Raw genomic sequence first — 19,714 nt, forward strand, 5'->3', positions numbered from 1 at the left:
TATTCATCCAATAAACTGAAGTGTATCTTCTGCTTGGGTAAAAAATAATTTCCAGAAATGCTCTAATGTTCAAGAGAAGACATGAAATGATGAAGAATCCTCAGCTTCTCTCGGGAATGGTTTCTGGTGGTTAACCATATAAAAATGTGTCTTATTTCATATTTGAATGCCTGCCTCCAGCCACTGCTTCTTATTATGCCTTTCTTCAATAGATTAAAGAGGCCTTTAATATCCTGTACTTTCCCCCAGGAATGTTCTTACGCACTGCAATCAAGTCACTTCTCAATTCCTTTAGATTACTTCTAACAGCTTTAGTTCTTAAAACCTCCAGCGTAAGGCATTTTTTTCCAACCACCAGAACCTATTGCCTGAGCGTTTGTTCTCTTACTTCCCAATATTCTTCTTCAGAAATGAAAACCAGAACTGTATGAACTGTCCTGTGGAAGGCACTGCTGAGGCCAAACAGGAGGAGTACAATGAGCACTGTTTTATTCCATTGTTTATACACTGATTGATCCTTTTTTTCTCTCTTCTGTCATAGCACTGTATGGCAGAGCCCTTATGTAAGCGCTTATTTATTCTAACCCTAAGTCCCTCTCTGTGCCAGCATCTTCCCAGGGTTTAGCCTTGTATCTGATAGTTACAAGCTCCACAGTTGGCTCTTTTTTAGAGTGTGATGCTCAGCTCATTGGATGGGATGTTTCTACCAACATTCTGGCCATTTTTCACTCAAGCCTCCATTAATCTTTGAGGTGACTTTTTGCAGTTGCTTCCAGGTCACTGCTGTAAGTGCTGTACAAGGCTGAGCCTTCTCCTCAGACATGACCTCCTTCAGCCCAGCTTTCCTACAGTCCTTCTTGCAATGGACAGTGCCACTTTCACGCTGCTCACAACAGCGGCAAGGAGAGGCACATTTAACACTTGTTTAACCTCCTGATTTTAAGGCGAGGTACAAGCGTACTAGGGCATAATTGAGTACTAGGGCACAACTGCTGGGACAGCCAGGAGCATCAGGAAGCCCTCAGGCAGAGGGAAGGACAGCCAGCTCGACAGGACGGCTGCCGAGGCGGACGCACCGCCAACCCCGCGCTCCTCAGGGCCGCCAGGGACCGCCGCCACCCCGCCCGCGGCCGCCTCCACGCCTCACGCTCGAGGCCGAGGCTGAGGCACGCCGCCCAGGCAGCTCCCCGCCCTGATTGGTTCCCCGTTCCCCTGTGGGCGGGACCTAGAGAGGATCGCGGCCAATCCGCGCCGCGAGGACTCCCCTCAGGGGGGTCTACACCCGTGTGGGCGGGAGCGGCGCGCAGGCGCCGCTGAGCGGGGGTGGCGGCAGCGGCGGACGCGCGGTGCCGCTCCGTCTCGTCCTCCGGCGGAGGTCGATTCGGGGGTCCCTTCCCGAGCCGCCGTCCCTCAGGGCGTTAAGCTCCTCGCCTCCGGGGCCGTCCTCAGCCCGCCGCAGCGGCGGCCTCGTCCGTCCCGCCATGGCCGTGTGCCGCCGCCTGGCCCGGCTGGCCGCCAACCTGCAGGACCCGCGCGGGGTGGCCGCCTTCCAGCGGCTGTGCGGGGTGGAGGGGCCCGCGGGCTGGGCCGGGAGCCGGGGGCCGGTGGCGAACGGCGGGTCTCCGCCGGGAGGGCGGCGGCATCCCGCGGGGAACGGGGCCGTGCCCGGAGGGGCCGCTGCCGCCCCGCAGCGCTGGCGGAGGCCGCGCCGCAACTCCCTGACGGAGGAGGACGGCTGCCAGGAGTTCAACGCCCGCAGCCGCTTCCTCTACTACCTCTTCAGCTTGGGCACCGAGCTGGGCAACGAGCTCTTCTACATCCTCTTCTTCCCCTTCTGCATCTGGAACTTGGACGCCTGGCTGGGCCGCAGGCTGATCATCATCTGGGTGTGGGTGATGTACGTGGGGCAGTGCACCAAGGATGTCATCCGCTGGCCGCGGCCCGCCTCCCCGCCCGTGGTGAAGCTGGAGGTCTTCTACAACTCCGAGTACAGCATGCCCTCCACCCACGCCATGTCGGGCACCGCCATCCCGCTGGCTCTGCTGCTGCTCAGCTACGGCCGCTGGCAGGTAACGCTCAGCTCCCCGTCCTGTGAGGCTGCGGCGTGCCGTACTTGCTTTCTTTTTGCCTTTTTCTGTAGGGAGTGGTGAGCTCTGCGTGCGTCGTAAGTCTGCGTTAAAAACGGGCGCGTTGTTCCCGTGAGGTTTTTCAGTGTTTCTCTTGCAGGGTTTGAGTGGTTTGCACGCTGCTGCGATAGGCATCCGATGTTTGTATAGGCTTCTGGTTCTACTGACTGAGAATTTGGTGGGGAGCCAGGAACTGAAGGGCTTTTCGCTGAGCCTGCTTTGCCTTGAGTCACCTTATAGCTTGAATCAGTTTGCCTTTTCTTTAACTCGTTATTTTTACTTGAACAGCCTGTAAACTGGTGATGCTCATTTATTTCTTTGAGGCTTACGCTTAATTTCGGATGGCTTTACAGCTGTTAACGTGCCAATAATTAGCAGGAATTAACCTCTGAACCTTTGGCGACCCTGCATATCGCAGGGGGGTTGAAACTAGATGATCATCCTCGTCCTTTTCAACCCAGGCCATTCTATGAGTCTAAATGCTCGGGGGGGGTCTATTGCACTTGAGGCAGTGCACGAAGCTGAAGGAATGCTGCTGGCCATCTGTGCACGCATGCTGAGCCATGGGCTGCATTGTGGCACACACTGTTAGCTGTATGGCCAACAGCAGGGTTTCCAAGGGAAGCCCAACGTGTATTCAGTCCTCTAAATCACCGCACCAGGTCCTGCAGTAAGTGAGGCAGAACGCTTTTCCAGGCGATAAACACTCAGTGTAAGGTTTTGAGGGCTCTGTGTATAAAGTTGAAGTAATAGTTCTACTTTTAAGCAGTTAATATTTACAAACTCTGTTATGAAACTTGATTGTTTTAAGCCATGTGTGCCGCCTTGGTAAAGAGAATGCTTCTCTTAAGCTTTGTGCAGAAGCTGAACTGTTATCTACCAGTTATGTTTGCAATCTCTGCTCTGTGGCTTTATCTCAGTGTATTAAATGGGTGCCCAAGAGGAAAGAAGGAGTTGAAGGTTGGAGGCTGTATCGTGTTTGTCTTCTCTTTAACCAGAGCTTATGTATCTACTTCTGTGAGGTGGTGCTGCATGCCTGAAAGAAAGCTTTGTTGGGGTTTTATATTCTTTGCTAGGAAAATGTGATGGCCTACTCTGCTACAGTCTGGCAGGCTTTTGTGTTTCACACTTTGTGTGTATGCATGAAATAAATGTTTGGATTTCTGTCTCGGAGGTGCTTCATCATGAAATTGGTTTTTAGGGCTGTCTATATATCTGAACATTATTGTTTCACTTAAATGTGTGAGAGGAATGTCTATTAAAAGATGAATGGGATTTTTTCCTGTGTGTGTAGGAAAGCTCATTTAGTAGTATCAGTCAATCATTTTTGCACAGATTTTGATGACATATGTACTAAGCAGGGCCTGCCTTGATTACTTTTATAAAACCAGCAAACTGACAATGTGTAAAATAGCTCTTTTGGCAGTGAACTGGATTGAATCTCCTCTTTGCTAGCTCTGCAACTGCAGTCAATGAAATACTGTGCTAATTGACTACAGTTTTAATGAATGTGTATTAAGAAGTTATATGCAGACAGCCTTGTTCTTTTTCACTTAGAACCACACAAGAAATGAGGGAGTAAAGCAAGTCTTCAGATGATTTCATTCCTCCTATGAAATGAGTTTGAGAAACAGACCTTTCTGAAACCAGATGCTACCATTTAAAATCTTTCTGACTTTAAAAATTATTTCTAGATATTAAAAGTTAACCTATAGGATGTACTGAAAGATATTCAACATCTCTAATGGGAATTAAGCTTTCATCTAATGCTCCTGCTGTTTTCCATGTTTTACTGACTTTGAAAAAGGGGTAGAATTTATATGAAAACTTTTTTTGTTGTACTATTTTGTAAATAGAAGGAATTTAAATAACCAAAAAAGAAAAAGCAAAAACTATTAACAAAAAGATGCCTCTAACCAAAACCACCACCAACAAAAGCAATTGGAACTGACATCTAACTTACTTGGCAAGCTATTAATGGCAAACTATTAAGTTACAGATGCGTATCAGCAGGTACAGGTGGTTAGATTTTAAACTTGCTGCAGATGTTGAGTTACAACCTTTCTCTGTACTCAATATAAGCAAGCATTACACAGACCCTTATCATGGTAAATATGACTCCAAATCTTAGCAGTGTTTGTTCAGAACAATTGTAGTGGGATGGAGCTCTAACTCTTGGCAGGCTTTCTTGGAGTAAAAGTAACTGAGTTGGACGCTTCAGGGGCTTTCCTACACCAAAGAGATCTGCTCTTGCACCAGGAGAGCTTACTCAAGTGAAAGGGGAATCACTTTCCTATATAACTTGGAGTTTGCTTTCCTTGGCTTATGACTTCCTAGTATTGTGTTATACTTTTCTATCAAACAATCTGTAAGTCTTTCCCTTAAATAATATAGAGTATAAGGAAAATCTGCTCTTTATTTTTCCTAGGTACAGCCCAAATCACCCATTTGAAAACACAACATTTCATTTCCCATTGATTTTCTTCTAACTTGTTCAATTTGGGATTCCCTATTATTCAATGTCTATCATTAATCCTATTACAACTACTTGCATTTCATGTAGTATTCAGAAGGAGTTTAGGATACATGTAGTAAAACAATATTTGCTTATACATGCAGTTACTGAAGTAAAATATTTGGAGAGATGGGCATTTTAAATGTAATTGTGCACTTTCACAGGGAATGTTCAGTGCAAGTGTTTTCTAGGTGAAAGTCAGATGTTAAGTTGAATGATAGCTAACTGTTCTCTCAAGTGCAGAATGTGGTTTCTCACTTTCTCCTTTTGTTATGCGAGCCTGCCTGAAACTTTTGATTCTACTTGCATCATTTTATTAAATAATATATATATTTTTAAATCTCAGTTGGCTACACTACACCTTCCAAAGACATTTAGGCAAGCTTGAATTACGAAGACCAAATCAACAGCTAAGGAGTATTATGAATGGTATCTTTCTTCCCATCTTGAATGTTCTGATAGCCTGAAAGAAGAGGACAGATGCTTAAGGACAGACAGCGAGGCTGTAGAACCTGATACAACGTAGGGAATGCTGGTCCTCTGTCACACTGGTGGAAGCCTGCTTTCTTTGAGATGCGGGTTGGCTCAAAACAGTGTTGTGAATGGGGTGGAAGAGATGGTGTGAACTGCTAGTTGTTATCTACCAGATCTCCAAAAGCCTTCATCTGAGACTGTGGGAAAAAGTCTTAATTAAATTTTAATTGATGGCTTTGAACTGCTGATTTCAATTAGATATTGTGCTTGAGTTAGGCCTGGTTAGTTAGTTAGTACGCCCTGGCTTTGGCCACAGTTTCTGGCTTATGGACTTTGCCTTCCTGAGCTGCTTGGTTAAACTGATGTTCAGTGGGAGCCTGGAGCCTTGATCGATGAGTAGCTCACATCTAATTGTGTTAACTAGCATTGTTGGGAAGGGCTTATCTTGCAAAGCAGTTTAGATCATTGAGCATGACAGAATTATCTTCCCTGTGTACTCATCTGCCTGTGCTGTACATACAAATCCCTCCAACAATGATTCCACTGAGAATGGTGGCCTATTAAGCCCTACAACTGCACTTCCAGTAGAGTCCAACCATTTTGTAACTGCTGCTTTAACTGACACATCTCAAAGCATTTTGTAGTTTTCATTTACTTAATGCCATGCTGATTCTCCATAGTAGAAATTGTGTGTAATGTGGTACCAACTCAAGCACCCTTCCAGAAGTCTTTCATTTGCACCATCACTTCTATCATGCAATGCTGATGAATCTGATAAAATGAGATGGGTTGGACAAGCTCTGTTTTGGGATTTCAGAGAGTTCTGCATCATTCAGTTGAACCACTACTATGTTTTAGCATTAGAATTGTCTGCCTCTTCTGTTTCAAGAGACTGACTTGTTAGATACCCCTGGGAATGTGGAATGATTAACTGTTGGTGCTGGATGAATAGTCTCATCATAACACTGCTATTGTGGGAATTGCAACGTGTGCTTGTCTGAGTTGTTGGATTTTTCTTAAGCAATCAACCCAAAACTCTTCTGATGTGAGAAGCCTGGCTGAAGAGGTGATCTGAAGGCCCCAAATACTTGCATGGTAAAGAGATCTGGAGGCAGAATTATGAATTTGGAGGAATTTGCCCTGTGCTGTGCATTTGAGTTGGCGTATTTTGTAGCCCATGTGAATGTCTGTAGCTTATTTGTGGACAAAGCGAGGCAAGACTGGTGAGGCCTGTTTGCATGTGCTCTTATAAGTTTGTGTGAAGCTGAGCGCAGCAGCCTGCTACAGATCCATTGGGGTGTCTGTGCTAAGGCTATGAAGCAGCATGTCCTATGGAATTGTGTTGATTGGCATTAAATATGTTTCAGTTCTGCGTAAGCAAATTTCTAGTAGTGTTGAACATCAGTTTGCAGAAAAACTATTTTTCAGGTTTTGAGGGTATAAACAGAGGAAGTTCCAGGTGATTCTTGTGGGATGTGGTGAGGGAGGTTATTTCTGATGCTTGCAAGGTTTGCAAGGAGAAAGAACAGGCTCACAATCCTATTTAACTCCTGATTTCAGATACTTAGTGAAGAATTAAGCCTGTAGCTCTCTACCAGGTTGACACTGAAATCTTTATCTTGGAATTTAAAGAGGAGATTTGAATGTCATATAGCATTCAGATTTTTATGCCTTTTGCTGTTAAGATTTGTCAGTGGAAGAAAGAATGCTGTGTTTTGTACTCGTGTGGCCAAAGAGCATCTCGCTTGTTTTTGTCAAAATTGTTTATAGCTTTTCAGATGACTGGCACCAGTATGTAGCCCAGACCTCCTGGTAAAAGCATGGTGCTGCAATTGCTGCTTCTGTTCTTTCTTCTAAGTGGCCCAAATTAGTTCTTTCAAACTCAACCTGAGATTTGGACTTCTTATTCATTGATCTTTTAAAATCATACTGTAGAACCTTGAATATACTTGAAAATTAATTTGGAACCCTTTGTGGGTACTGGAAACTTACTCAGTACAGAATGTGCTTTTAAACTGTGAAGAAATGAGCATCTAGAGTATGTTTAACAAATGTTCCGTTCTAAAAGAAAGACTTTTCTGACCGAGGTCAAAGCTTTTCAGACAGATTGTTTCCTTATGAGCATTTTAAAACAATGGTTATGTTATTAAGACTCTTGGCATGAAGTCAGCTAAGGGGTGGGAGGACATGTGAGCTTCGAAGTGGATCACACAGCACAAGTTCTCTTTGGAGAATGTGGTTAAAGAAAATGGGAGTTTTCCATTGAAAACATAAGGCATACAGTGCTAAAGAACTTATCTGGGAGTAGATTCACTGCTGTTTTCCAAACAGTACTGATTTGGTTCTGTGTACTTGATTGGAACAAGATTCTGGATGTGGGAACAAAACGGAGGCCTGTGGGAAGGTCAGCATTCTGGTAGTCAGCTTTATTGCCAGACCTTTAACTTAATGTGTAAATTCAGTACATCAATTCATTGTTACTTTGTCCAATCTTGTTTTTTAAAGAACACATTTCCTGACCTGTCCCTCACTTACAAATAAAAAGACCAGGATGCTTTGCCTTCAAAGTAACATCACATCAATGCAAACATTTAAAAACCAAAATGCCAATGGCTGTAGCTTGACTATATGTTGCATTTCTTTTTATCCACGCTCTCTGTGTTGCTGTCAGTTCCAACTGCTTCTACTTCTTCTTGGAGTACTTGATGTGCTACATGTTTATGCATATTACCAAAGTCTTGTTCTGGACTTTGGAGAAAGATCTGCGTGAGGTGGAGGTCAGTGATTTGATCTAATGTGAAATGTGGGTGCTTTCCTCAAGGAGAAATATTGGTTCGGAGTCAATGTGTGATTTTAAAGTCCAGCTTTAGTACTACGTGAGCTTTTTAATATAAGGCTAAGAATTTCAAGTTACAAGGTTTTTTTTACTTTACAAAAACAACTGCCTTACACAGTTCTATCAGTATTCAACATATTCAAAACTGTTGATGTGACATAGAAGCAATTGAGATATCTAATCAGTTTTAGAGGGCATACGTAGGCATGTATTCTGTGAACACTTGATTTGTTTCTATTAACATTTTCACATGAATATTCCATAACATGTGCCTTTTTTAAGGCAAAAGCATCTTAGAAGCTGTTTCTTTCTTTGAGGATTCATTTGTAATTGAGAGAGGAGCTGTGAGAAACACGGTTTGTTGTAAAGCAGGCCTGATAACACATGGTAATACCCTCAAGGCATTATGCCAGTAAGTGATAAATGAAATTTGGGGGATTTCATATGCCTAGGCAGTGGGAGGTTGTAAATGGTGTTACCTCACTGTGTGCACATACACATATTGAAATGGGAGATCGTTTTCCAGATGAAACATCATCTGGAAAGTGCTTGCTAATACTTCATTCTTTCTATTTTTCAAGGATCACAGTCATGTCCCCAGGTGGTGTTACAGCTTGGTGTGGTGCTGAGCAGTGTTCTTACTGAGCTACAAAGTGTGAGAGTGTTAATATTCTCCTTTAGTCACCTGGTACACTTACACCTTGTGTGAGAACAAAATATGCCATTGCCTTATCACCTCGAGGCAGATCTTAGAACACTAAACTGGTAGGACCAGCTTAAGAATTCTTGATCTTACTGGTTGCTTTTAAAAGGTAGGAGTGAAAACAGGCCCTGGAGAAGCAGGATATCATGCTTTATTTTTGTTCTAACAGGGGAGGTTGTTCTGCTGACCTCCCTAGCAGAAATCCAGCAAACTCTGGAGCCCCAGCAATACTTCCAGCTTCATGATGCTCCACAGGTGGGTTTTGGGGTTTGGGAAAATCGTATCAGCTGTGTGTACCATGCAGGGAGGTACAGAAATAATGTTGGAATAAGGCAGGACAGATGAAGGCTAAAACCTTTCTTAGGTCAAATTTTATTCTTTCATCTTATACATAAATACATCTATCAGAAGCTTCCTTTTGTATCAGTGAAGTAACTTATCAGTTTTCATAACCCAGCAGTTGCCCAGTGCCTGCTGGGAGCAGGGAAGGGAATGGCTAGTGTGGGAGCTAATCGTGGGAATCTACTTAACTACTTCATTGTGGAATATTATTCCAATGGAAATTAGAATAATTATTGTTTTGGTAGTCTGCTGCTTTCTGGTGGGCTGGAGGCTGTTCTGTGTGATACTCACTGTGGTGAGTAAGCTCATCTGGGTGAAAGAAACTGGCTGGGTTTAGGACTTCTAAAATATCAGCATCATGCATTGAAAGGAACAACAGTCAGAATGTGCTTCATACTGTGGACACGTTTGTTGGCAGGTTATACTGAAACTATTTCAGTAAGAGTAATTTGCTCGGGGTTCTGTTAAAAGTTCTGCTGTGCTTAAGAATATGTGAACCACTGTAAAATATATAATTGGCTTTTTATTGGGAACACGATAGGGAAGTCATTGAGCTCTTGAATACAGATGCTTTGGTGCAGATGAACCAAGCTGTCCAGTGTTTTTAGGTGTTTTAATGGAGCTCTGTTCTCAACAGCATAAAAAATTAAAATATACATACACAGTAATGTGAGAGCCAGGTATTCTTTCCAAGACTTTCTTCAAAGTGGGAGCTAGTGACACAGCTTGCTTCTTTCCCTAACACCTCTCTTGAGAAATACTATTTCTCTGAAAGAGTGGTCAGGCACTGGAATGGGCTGCCCAGGGAGGTGGTGGGGTCACCGACCCTGGAGGTGTTCAAGAAACATTTGGATTTTGTGTTGAGGGACATGGTTTAGTGAGAGCTACTGGTGATAGGTGGGTGGTTGGACTGGATGATCTTGTAGGTCTTTTCCAACCTTGGTGATTCTGTGAGAATTCTTGAGAGCAATCACTTCATTTCCAGACTTTCTCCTGTCCCCCCTGCTGTAATAATGACTTGCTGAGAGCTCTTAAAGCACGGCTCCTCACATACACCTCTTTATGTTCCTTCTGTGGCTCTTGCTGTTAGATGCTTTAACATCTCCTGCACTGTCCAAACTTATCAAAGCAGTGTCATTAGCTGCTGTACCCTGCTGGTCCTGCCACTTCATTAGTCTTCCTGTCATGCCTCCATCTTCTGAGCTTCTTCCCTCATTTCCATTAGCGATAAGTTATTAGGGATGTTTGTTTGGGTACAGTTTGTAGGCAGTTGCAGTAGAAAAAGGGCTGCTTGTTTCATCAGTCAGTTTAAACTAGATGCATTACAGCTGTGAGCTGGGCACATAGGTTTCACCTTAAAAATCATTTCTGTCTTTGTGTGAAATGTAGAATTCCTGATTTTCTGTTAGTTTAGGAATTTTTTCTCTGAGGTTTGTCACGTTAAGATCAACCTGAAGCTGAGAATTCAAGGAGTGATGTGATAATACAGAAAGCCAATAATACTTCCTCAAGGCTTTCAATGAAATACTGATTTAAAAGTCTGTAATTGTGTTAAACAGCCTTTACAAAAAATGTACAATTCAGGTGAAGTAAAGACTTTTTTCTAGTGGGGTGGGTGTTCTGCCCTTCGAACTACTTATATTGAAAATAATGAAAAAGTTGATATCATTGCTTTCATATAGGAAGTGAAGCAATTTAGGAAATGCTTTGTCTTGTGACTACTTCTTGTATGAAACTACTGAGTATTTTGAAAGCTGAAAAGGGAAGTTGTATCTTACTTTACACAATGTCTTGCAATGCAGTGGTGCATTGCAGGAAAGCATTTCTTACTGCGGTGTCAGATGTGGAGGTGGTGCTCTATCAATCATCCCAAACCTATAAAAGTTAATATGCTGGTTCCACACTCTGCTACATGCTTGTTAGTACCAAGTAAATTGTTCTTTCCTAATGAGGAGTCTTTATAACAATGGAAACATCTTTCTTTTGCCGGAAGGTCTTGGTGATAATTTGATGGGTTTTGATTAAGTCTTGTAAGAGAAATTTATATGATTTCCTACAGATCAAAGATTACTATGCTAGGAGTTCAGTACTGTTGCTTGGAGATCACATCATGGATTGCGGAACCTCTAAAACAGCCTGCAGGGTATTGAATTCAGCAGTAAATGACAGAGTTCTGCTTTATCATGAGGAAGGTAAAGCTGCTAGATTCTCCCCGGATGGCTGCTGGCAATGCCAGCATATCACACAGCCGTGTTACCCAGGGTGAAACTGTTCACAGCTTATAACACAAGGATTGACTCTGGCTATGTTCCCCATTTAGAACACCACAGCTCGGTAAGACTAACTGTTATAAAGATGTAGTAATTTGTTCTTGCTTGGTCTGGGAAAAACAAACAAAACCACAATGAAACAGCCCAAACCTAAAAGTCCTAACGCTCTGAAATTCATGTGGCCTGAGTGGAGAAGAACAGGACAAGGAAAAAATTGTAAAAGTTTGATTTTTTTATAATGTTTTGACTTAATTAAAAGCAGATTTAGTGGAGGTAGCCAGGTGGGCTTGGGTAGACTCAGACAAGAAGAAGAATGAGCGTGTGATGTGTGGATTGATTGTTGCAAGTTAAATTTATGTAGTTGATCGTAGATTTCTTAGTGATTTCTTTTGTTTCCCCAAACACTAATACAATCTTTCAATTCTTTTCCTACCAGTATCCCCTTATGTTTGGACTGATCCTTGCGTTCTGCTGGTGTTCTTTGGTTTGCTGCAGTAGAATTTATATGGGAATGCATTCCATTTTGGTAAGAAATAATCATACTGAATTTTTATTTTAACAACTTCTGTTAATTTCTGACTCCATAAATTTCATTGCAGAAGCATTTACAGTGCAGTCATTGTATCTAACACAACTTATTTTGGAGTATCTTCTACAGGATACAGGATAGGATATACAGGACATGTAGGATACCTATAGGAACAGAACACTTGCATTTCCTCAGTGGAGAAAACATACTGCCATATGATCTGCCATGTGTGCTTAGTTTTTCTAGGCTGTCCTTAGCATGCAGGAAGTGTGTATCGAAAAGAACAAGGCACCCAGACACATGGTAACTGTATTACTAGGCTGTCCTATAATAACTGGATGCTCCAGTAAAGGACAGTAGACTTGAGCAGTTTTCTATCAGGTTATTGTTATTATTTCAATATTGTTATTTCTGTAACTTGATGTTTATTAAATTTGAGATCAGTACAAATAGCAATGTTAATACCTGGCTGCTGTATTTGGGTAGCAGTTCTGCTCTAGTTTCTGCACAAAGTCCCTTAGAAGAGGATCTCAGAGGGTGTTAGAAGCAGAATGAAAGTAAGCAAAATGTAAAGCAATACATTATCAAGATTTACAGTAATGTGTATCCCTCATTCAGTGTTTTTAGGGTACTAGTGGTTTATGATTACAATATTTAAGATTGCATTTGCTCCTGTTGCATGACATAAAGGTTAATTGCTGAGCTATGTTGAAACAGTCTGCATTTATATTCTGTACAAAAGTTTGTGTCTCTGAATTGTCATTCACATTTTCCAGTTCTCACTTTCAGTGCAGGAAAAAAAAGCTTGTCAGCCTTCATTCAGTAGAATTCAGATTGCATTACATCAACTTTCCCAAGACTGTTCAAGCATTAATTCGTTTTTAGTGAATGCAGAGACCTAGGAAAGTTCTGTGAGTAACAAAAGTGGAGTGAGAACAACATCTGGAAGTTAGTTGGTTTTTTGTTTTTTTGGCAAAGTAATTCATGCTTGGATCTTTTTTTCCATCATTTTTAGACTTGCATGCACTGATTGCTAAAGCAGATGTGGTGTGACAGAGCAATGTAGGCTGAACTGATTGTATTAGGTGCATAAGCAAAACTAAATTATAGACTACTCAAAGGAGGCATGTTGCTTGAACCACAGTTGGTACAACTTTGAAATGCCTCCTGCAGTTGTCTGGTGCATTTACTGAAGTACCAGGGGAATGCTGGGTATGTATTTGTTATTCTGCAAAGTTTGTGTATAAAAGGTTTTTGTATCTGCCCTTGAGGTACTCTGTATCTCTCTCAGAAGGTATTCCTTTAGGCCGATCCTGCACAGATCTTTCTGCACACCTGCTTGAGATAAATTGATGTGGAGGTTTAACAGAATACTTACAGAACTGATACAGTAGTTAAAAATGCACATCAAGGTTCTGCTAATTTATACTCCAGCAGATTTAGTGCAGAATTGGGTGATTGAGGTAGCAAAGCGTAGACTGCCTTTCCCCTCCAGAGCAGAAGTAATTTGGTGGATAATAGAGTGGCTGTTAGCGTGTGCTTGGGTTTCAAAGTGTTTGCTGGGGTTTTACATATCAAAGTTTCAAAAGAAATGAATAACAAAGTTCTCATCCTTGAGAAACAGAATTTATTAAAAAAAAATTAGGAAAAAACCCACCCAAACTAGATATGGACACAGGTAATATAAAATGGGAAACAAAAGAATGCTACAAAATGGCAATGTGAATGTAAGATGGCTAAGGAGGTTTAAGTGCTGAAAGGAGAAAAGCTGACGAAGTAGTGAAGTTGGTAGTGAGTAAATAAGCTGGTGGATGGAGGAAGTACAAAAAGAGCGTGTGAAAATAAGGCAGCTGGAGGAAAGCTGAATGAGTGATTTGCATTAGCAATTGGAGGCTTACCAAGTCAGAACCGTTTGTATGGAGAACAATTGGGATGTACTGCTGTTTCAGCTAAAGACAGATAATGCCCTAGAACCAAGTCATGCAAGAAATAGCAATGCATCATGTAGACTGGGCTACTCAGAGCTCTTGTAGCTCTGTAGCGTTTGAGTGAATCCTGTTAACTTTGTTACCTATTACGTAGATGAACTGTGCTGCATGATGCTGGGGGCAGGGTGGCAAATGGTAGGAAGCTTCAGAAATGAGCAAGTCTGACTTTGTATCAGTCAAATTGTATTAGAGCTTTTATCAAGCATTTAATTAGTGGAAGTGAATAAAAATGATTGATTGAAGACAGCAGCACAAATACTGCAGATGGAAATTATACCTCTTGACTTGCATGGGAAATCTGATAAGCATGTGATAAAGGTGATTTGGCCTCTAGTGCTTTCATGTCTACAAAGACTTCAACAGGCTTATTAACAAATAAAGGTGACAAAATTCATAGGTAATTCTATTCAACAGAGTAATTAACAATAGCTGAAATTTAATGATAAGCTGAAAAATAAGTAGAGGAACACTTTCATGAAGAAGCTTTTAAAGAATAATAATAAAACTGAACTTCAAGTATGAAGCCACAAATTCCTTCCCCTTCTTCAGTATTTGCACAATAAGAAGCACTTACTGTTTTTGCTATTGCTTATTCTGAATCTGGAGTTGTGTCCCAGCTGCTCCAATGTCTGGCTGCTCTAGTCTTCTGCTGCCTTACCATTACTCATTGCCAGCCTTTGTAGCCAGCAATTAGGCTGTTCTACAATATCACTTGATCAAATGCAGTTCCTTACTTTACCCTTAACAAAAAAAAAGACATGTCATGTAAATATGAAAAGATGGGAATTTGAAAGTAGAGTTTAGCAGTGGAGCAGCTGGGTTTGTCTCCATGCTAATGTAACTTAAACTATGTTTTTAAAATAGTTCCTACACTGAAAGCATCTTTTTCTCTTCTCAACAGGATGTTATTGCTGGATTTCTGTATGCAATTCTCATCCTAATTGTCTTCCATCCAGTTGTGGACCTGATTGATGACTTCAACTTAACTTACAAGTATGCGCCCCTAATTATCATCAGTCTGCATTTAGCCCTGGGCATCTTCTCTTTTACTCTAGACACATGGAGCACATCACGAGGAGACACAGCTCAGATACTGGGCTGTGGTGCTGGAGTAGCCTGTGGTTCTCATGTTAACTACATGATGGGTGTGAAACTAGATCCCCCTCTTGATACACTGCCTTTATCTCTTTCCTCTCTCACCGTGACTGTGTTTGGAAAAGCCATATTACGGTTGTTGATTGGCGTAATAATTCTCTTACTAACAAAAATAGCAATGAAGAAAGCCACTATTCCACTGGCATGTAAAATATTTCGCATACCACACGATGATGTACGGAAAGCAAGACAGCGCATGGAAGTTGAGCTGCCCTATCGCTATATCACGTATGGAATGGTTGGGTTCTCCCTCATGTCTATTGTTCCTTGCGTCTTCCATTTTATTGGTCTTTCCTGATGTAAATTTATCACTTACAGTAGGAAAACAGAGCTAGTTGCTTTTGGAAGAGGTGCACTAGTTTGCTAAGGGAAGGCCGGCGAGCTTGGCTTTTAGCAGGGTCTTCACTTTCACAGCAGTACATAGCAGACAAAGCATTTAGAAGACATTGCACATCTCTGGTGTGTGTGGGGCCAGAAGGTGGGTACCTTGAGAAGTGCTGAAGTCTATAAATGCTATGTCTAGACTTACTGCTGTCACAAAGTCTGTTTGTATGTGATGCAATGAATGTATCTGGAATGTCTGTCATACTGTATCTGTGTATGTTGATGCTTTAACAGGTATGTCTGACAGCTAATCAGAAAGCTGCATTCATGATTTTTTTTTGCCATTTCATAGTAACTTATTCAATTGTTGGGCCATACAATGCTAAGTTGGTTTTCCTCACTTATCTCCCAAATTTGGGTGTGAAATGTTTTGGCTAATAGGCATTTTCAATGGACCAAACTTGTCATTTGATTGAGTTTTTCTAAAAGAAAGCCACTCCAAATAGAAGCTTTTTTTTTTTTAGTGTCCCCTGCAGGGTAGGTTATTTGGATTGGCACTGGTGATAGATAACACTAGAGCATGTATGATTCAGGTACTGTATCTTACAGTTTAATAGCTGTGCCTTTCTGTTGCTAAATTAAGAAATGCCACGTATACTGTGATGTAAAAAGACTAATTGTGTTTAAAATGGTTTATAATTAGGCAGATATTTTTAAATGGTGACTGTCCATGTTGCTGACGTGCTTCAAGTGAACTGGAACATTCAGGGTTTAGCCTGTTGAAATTGCATACGTAAAATGAGAATTGTTCTTGACCTCAAGAGATTGTAAATGGGCAATAACCTATTTGTAGGTATTTTTAACATGTATTGTAAGCTCCTTGAAGAGGATATATTTTTCTGGAGATGGTTTTTACAAAGGAGAGATGTTCAAAATTATATGGAAATAAAAACAATAAAAATACTGCATTCTATTAAGAAAGGGACCTCACATAGTATTCCAAACTGATTGACAAGTACTGTGCTTTTTAATTATAAGCTTAGAAAATATCCTTGTTCTTGAAAAAAGTAAATATTTTAATTCATTAACACACTGTGTTAAAAGGTAATAATCACTTTTACCCAACTCAGCTATAAGATAATGATCAATGTAAATTCATCAAGCATTCTGGCAGGTAGGTATGAACATGCAAAAGACAGTGTGGTCATTTCATGAACGGTTTGTGTATATCTGGATTTTACTGTTCTGCACTTTTGAGCTTTTCATGATTCATTTTGCAGTGATGAGCAGGATGCTTTGCTTCTTTTTTGAGTTTCGTTTTGTCTGGTACTGTGTTACCCAATTTGTTGTTTCCATGTTAGGAACTGGACAGCAAGAGCTGTCTTACTGTTTGATCAGACGTGAGTTTACTTTGTTTTGGATTGTTGTTTCTTTCAGGAAAACCATAATTTGGTAAGGGAGTCATCTAGCTAGAATACAAAGCTTACATTTTCTTAAGAATATTTGCAATCAGGAGGTTCTTTTTACTGAAGGTATGAGCTCAGAACTGTTAATAGGTAAATGAAGAACTTTGTGTCTTTTTCCTCAGAGCAGTCCAAGATTCCACATGCTGGCAATAGGTGACATGAAATTGGACTTCTCTGTGTGTTCAGAATGCACAGCTATGAATGTATTCAAAAGAACTGATGGTGTGTTGAACTTCTTTTACAGCTGTAAAGATCTTACCTTGTGAAAGATGGTTAGCTTAATTCAGTGCATATTTCTAATTTGTTTTTTTTTCCTTTATTGCAGTTGTATGCTGAATGTGTACGAAAGATAGATTTGTTCCCAAGATTTTGAGGGTTTTGATTTCCTCTGGCTTGGCTTTGAGCACTAAAGCAATCACTGAATAAATAGCTGGGAGGAATGTACACAAAATGCCTTATGTTTAAAAGCCCTCACAAGTGTTTGTAGTTCCAATTACTTTAAAGGAGTCTGAAGTCTGACAATAATGGGATGACTTTTCCTAAAATTTAGGACATATTTTCATTAAATGTCTTAACTTTGCATTTTATAGTAAAACATATTTAAACTGTAGCATAGAATGTGTGCACAAATCCTGATTTTTTTTAAGGTACGTATTTGACTTCTAGGAACTTGAAGTTTACAAAATAGGAATGTTCTTACAATGTCTTCTGTAGCTGTGCTTGCTCTGTTGTACTATTAATGGAACCTGTTGTGGAGGATCTAGAATGAGTGGTGGGGAAAATGCAGGTAGGACTTTCACTGGGCTAAGGAAAATTGCACTGTAGCTTATTTTACCGTTACTCAAAAAATATATTTTATATTTTTATACATACTTCAGTGTCACGTTCCATGTATCACGTTGTTTGGTCTGTAGGAAACGTGTACTGGAATGTTGCTTTGTACAGCACCTTTACTACTACCCTGTTGCTAAGACTGCAGCTGCTTTTGTGAAGTTTACATGAATGAACTTTTACTCCTCTGTTTCCATGTTTAGCACAAAACATCATGTAGTGTGAATTAGTATTAGAAAGCAGAAGAGAGGAAAAAAAGCCAACTGAAATATTTTCATTTTCATTTATTTTTGGTTAATAATGAATTAAGATTCCTCCAATTAGTCATAATAAAGCAGGTAAAACTAGAGCACTTTTCCCTAAACTATTACTCGAGTTGGATGTGGAAAAAAATGGTTCTAATGTAAGCAGCAGCTGGTACCAAATTATTTATAAATGCATTTAACAAAGCTTTTAAAAGGTAGTGAAGTGTCTTTTCCAAAGGGCAATATACTTCATACATCTCGTGGAGTGAAGCAAAAACATTACTCACATGTCAATTCTTGTTCATTTTAACTCTGATTTATGAAGTCTTTAGGAAAGAAAACTACATTATTGAAGCAGATATGAATACACATTTTTTACAAAAAGATAAAGCTAAATTGGGATTATTTGGTTGCCATGTGAAATGCAGAGCTGAAGCTAACAGTAGTGTAGAGTGTAACTTGGAACTTAATTCTTTTTTTTCGTGAGACAGAAGAGACAGCAAACTGTCCCAGTCTGCTTTATGCTTAAGAAATTTGTTTTCCTGACCTGACCCTCAAGTGGGGCTGACTCACAGTGCAACGCATGTGCAAGTTCTAGAACCTTTCCTTATGAAAAAAGTTTCTTGTTTACAATAAAGCTCTTACTTTTGCTTCCCGTTCTGTGAACCACAGTTGAAGCATCTTTCTTCTATGGCATCACCCATGGAGCTCTTCAGCATCTGGTCACATTGCCTTATTTATTACTTATCTTGCAAATTTAAATAAAAATGAAAGATCAAAGTTAATTGGCAAACCAAAGGGAGTTGTATCTTCCTTGCTAAGAAACTTCTTTCTCAAGCTTAGGTACAGCTTTTCTTCTGGAGGAAAAATTAAAAACAAAGCAACCAACCTGATATCAGAAAGATGTCATTCTTTATGAACAATGCCTTTGAATGTGGTGTGTAATTTTGTTTGCTTCTTACCAGAACAGTGTTAAAAGCTGAAATGTTTTCCTCTGTTATTAGGTTTTATTATTGCTCTCATTGGTGTTTTTTTAACATTTCTTGTTTATTTCCCAAGGAGTGTCCTGAACTTCTTGTAATCCTCCTTATGTGAGGATTGTTTTGAACTTGTAAATACTTAAGGGCTGTTAGTGGCTGTTTTAGCTGCTCAAATACATAAAACAGGCCTTGCATGCTGTATGTAAATACATCTGTTGTGTTAAAAGTTGTCTCTATTTCAGTATTTGCTTTCTCAATACAAAAGGGAGATTCATATGCAATATAAGATGTTTTAACAATTCAAGTGTATGAGGGGCCATTGCTGTTGAGCTCCTATTAATGTTGTTGGGATTTCTGCACCAAGTTCCATACATATTTCATTGAGAATGAACCCTGAATGCATCCAATAATTAGCGTGTGTTAGGTGACTTACCTGCTAAGGTGTACATGTCATATCCTTGCTTTTGAGATTTGGGAGATTGTTCTTAAGGTCTCTTAGCCCAGTTTTTACATGACCTTTAAAGAGCTTAACTTGGAAGTTGTTTCACAGCAACTGGAACTGGTTGTATATTGGCAGCAGTTAATTGACACTTTTTCCTCTGTACCACAGTAGTGCTGAGTAACAAGATCCAGAATGCTGTCAGTAGCTGAGAACTGATTCTTGGTTACTGAGATTCAACTTTCAATAATAACCTTTGTTTTAAGGTGTATGACCCAGAAGCACTCTACTGCAATATTCTACAAATGACTTCAAGGAGCTTTGGACTTGTTTGTGCCAGAAAGTTGCACTGAATGATCTAATGCCACGTCTTTGACAGAGTCACAGAGTTTAGGGATTGGAAGGGAACTCTGAAGATGGAGCCCAACTCCTGCTAATGCAAGTTCCTGACAGTTGGCTGCATAGGAGAGCATCCAGGCAGGTCCGAAGTA

The 19,714-nt window shown here is 40.6% G+C and overlaps 1 protein-coding gene across 1 annotated transcript; it reads left to right on the top strand.

Annotated features, from left to right (window-relative positions):
- The first annotated feature begins 1,297 nt into the window (after positions 1-1,297).
- Positions 1,298-17,903, top strand: SGPP1 (sphingosine-1-phosphate phosphatase 1). The gene is made up of 3 exons (XM_031605586.2): positions 1,298-2,069; positions 11,703-11,792; positions 14,685-17,903. The coding sequence occupies exons 1-3, from the start codon at positions 1,482-1,484 to the stop codon at positions 15,234-15,236; spliced, it is 1,230 nt and encodes a 409-aa protein (XP_031461446.1). The 5' UTR covers positions 1,298-1,481; the 3' UTR covers positions 15,237-17,903.
- The last annotated feature ends 1,811 nt before the right edge of the window (positions 17,904-19,714 follow it).

This window comes from Phasianus colchicus, chromosome 5 (assembly GCF_987193195.1).
Source record: "Phasianus colchicus chromosome 5, bPhaCol1.hap1.1, whole genome shotgun sequence".
Lineage (NCBI taxonomy): Eukaryota > Metazoa > Chordata > Aves > Galliformes > Phasianidae > Phasianus > Phasianus colchicus.

Bases quoted from the DNA above. Each gene is read 5' to 3' on its own strand.
- SGPP1 (XM_031605586.2), top strand. From the start codon at position 1,482: ATGGCCGTGTGCCGCCGCCTGGCCCGGCTGGCCGCCAACCTGCAGGAC. The intron at 2,070-11,702 runs GTAACGCTCAGC...TTTTCCTACCAG, and splicing joins TCAGCTACGGCCGCTGGCAG to TATCCCCTTATGTTTGGACT. The intron at 11,793-14,684 runs GTAAGAAATAAT...TCTTCTCAACAG, and splicing joins TGGGAATGCATTCCATTTTG to GATGTTATTGCTGGATTTCT.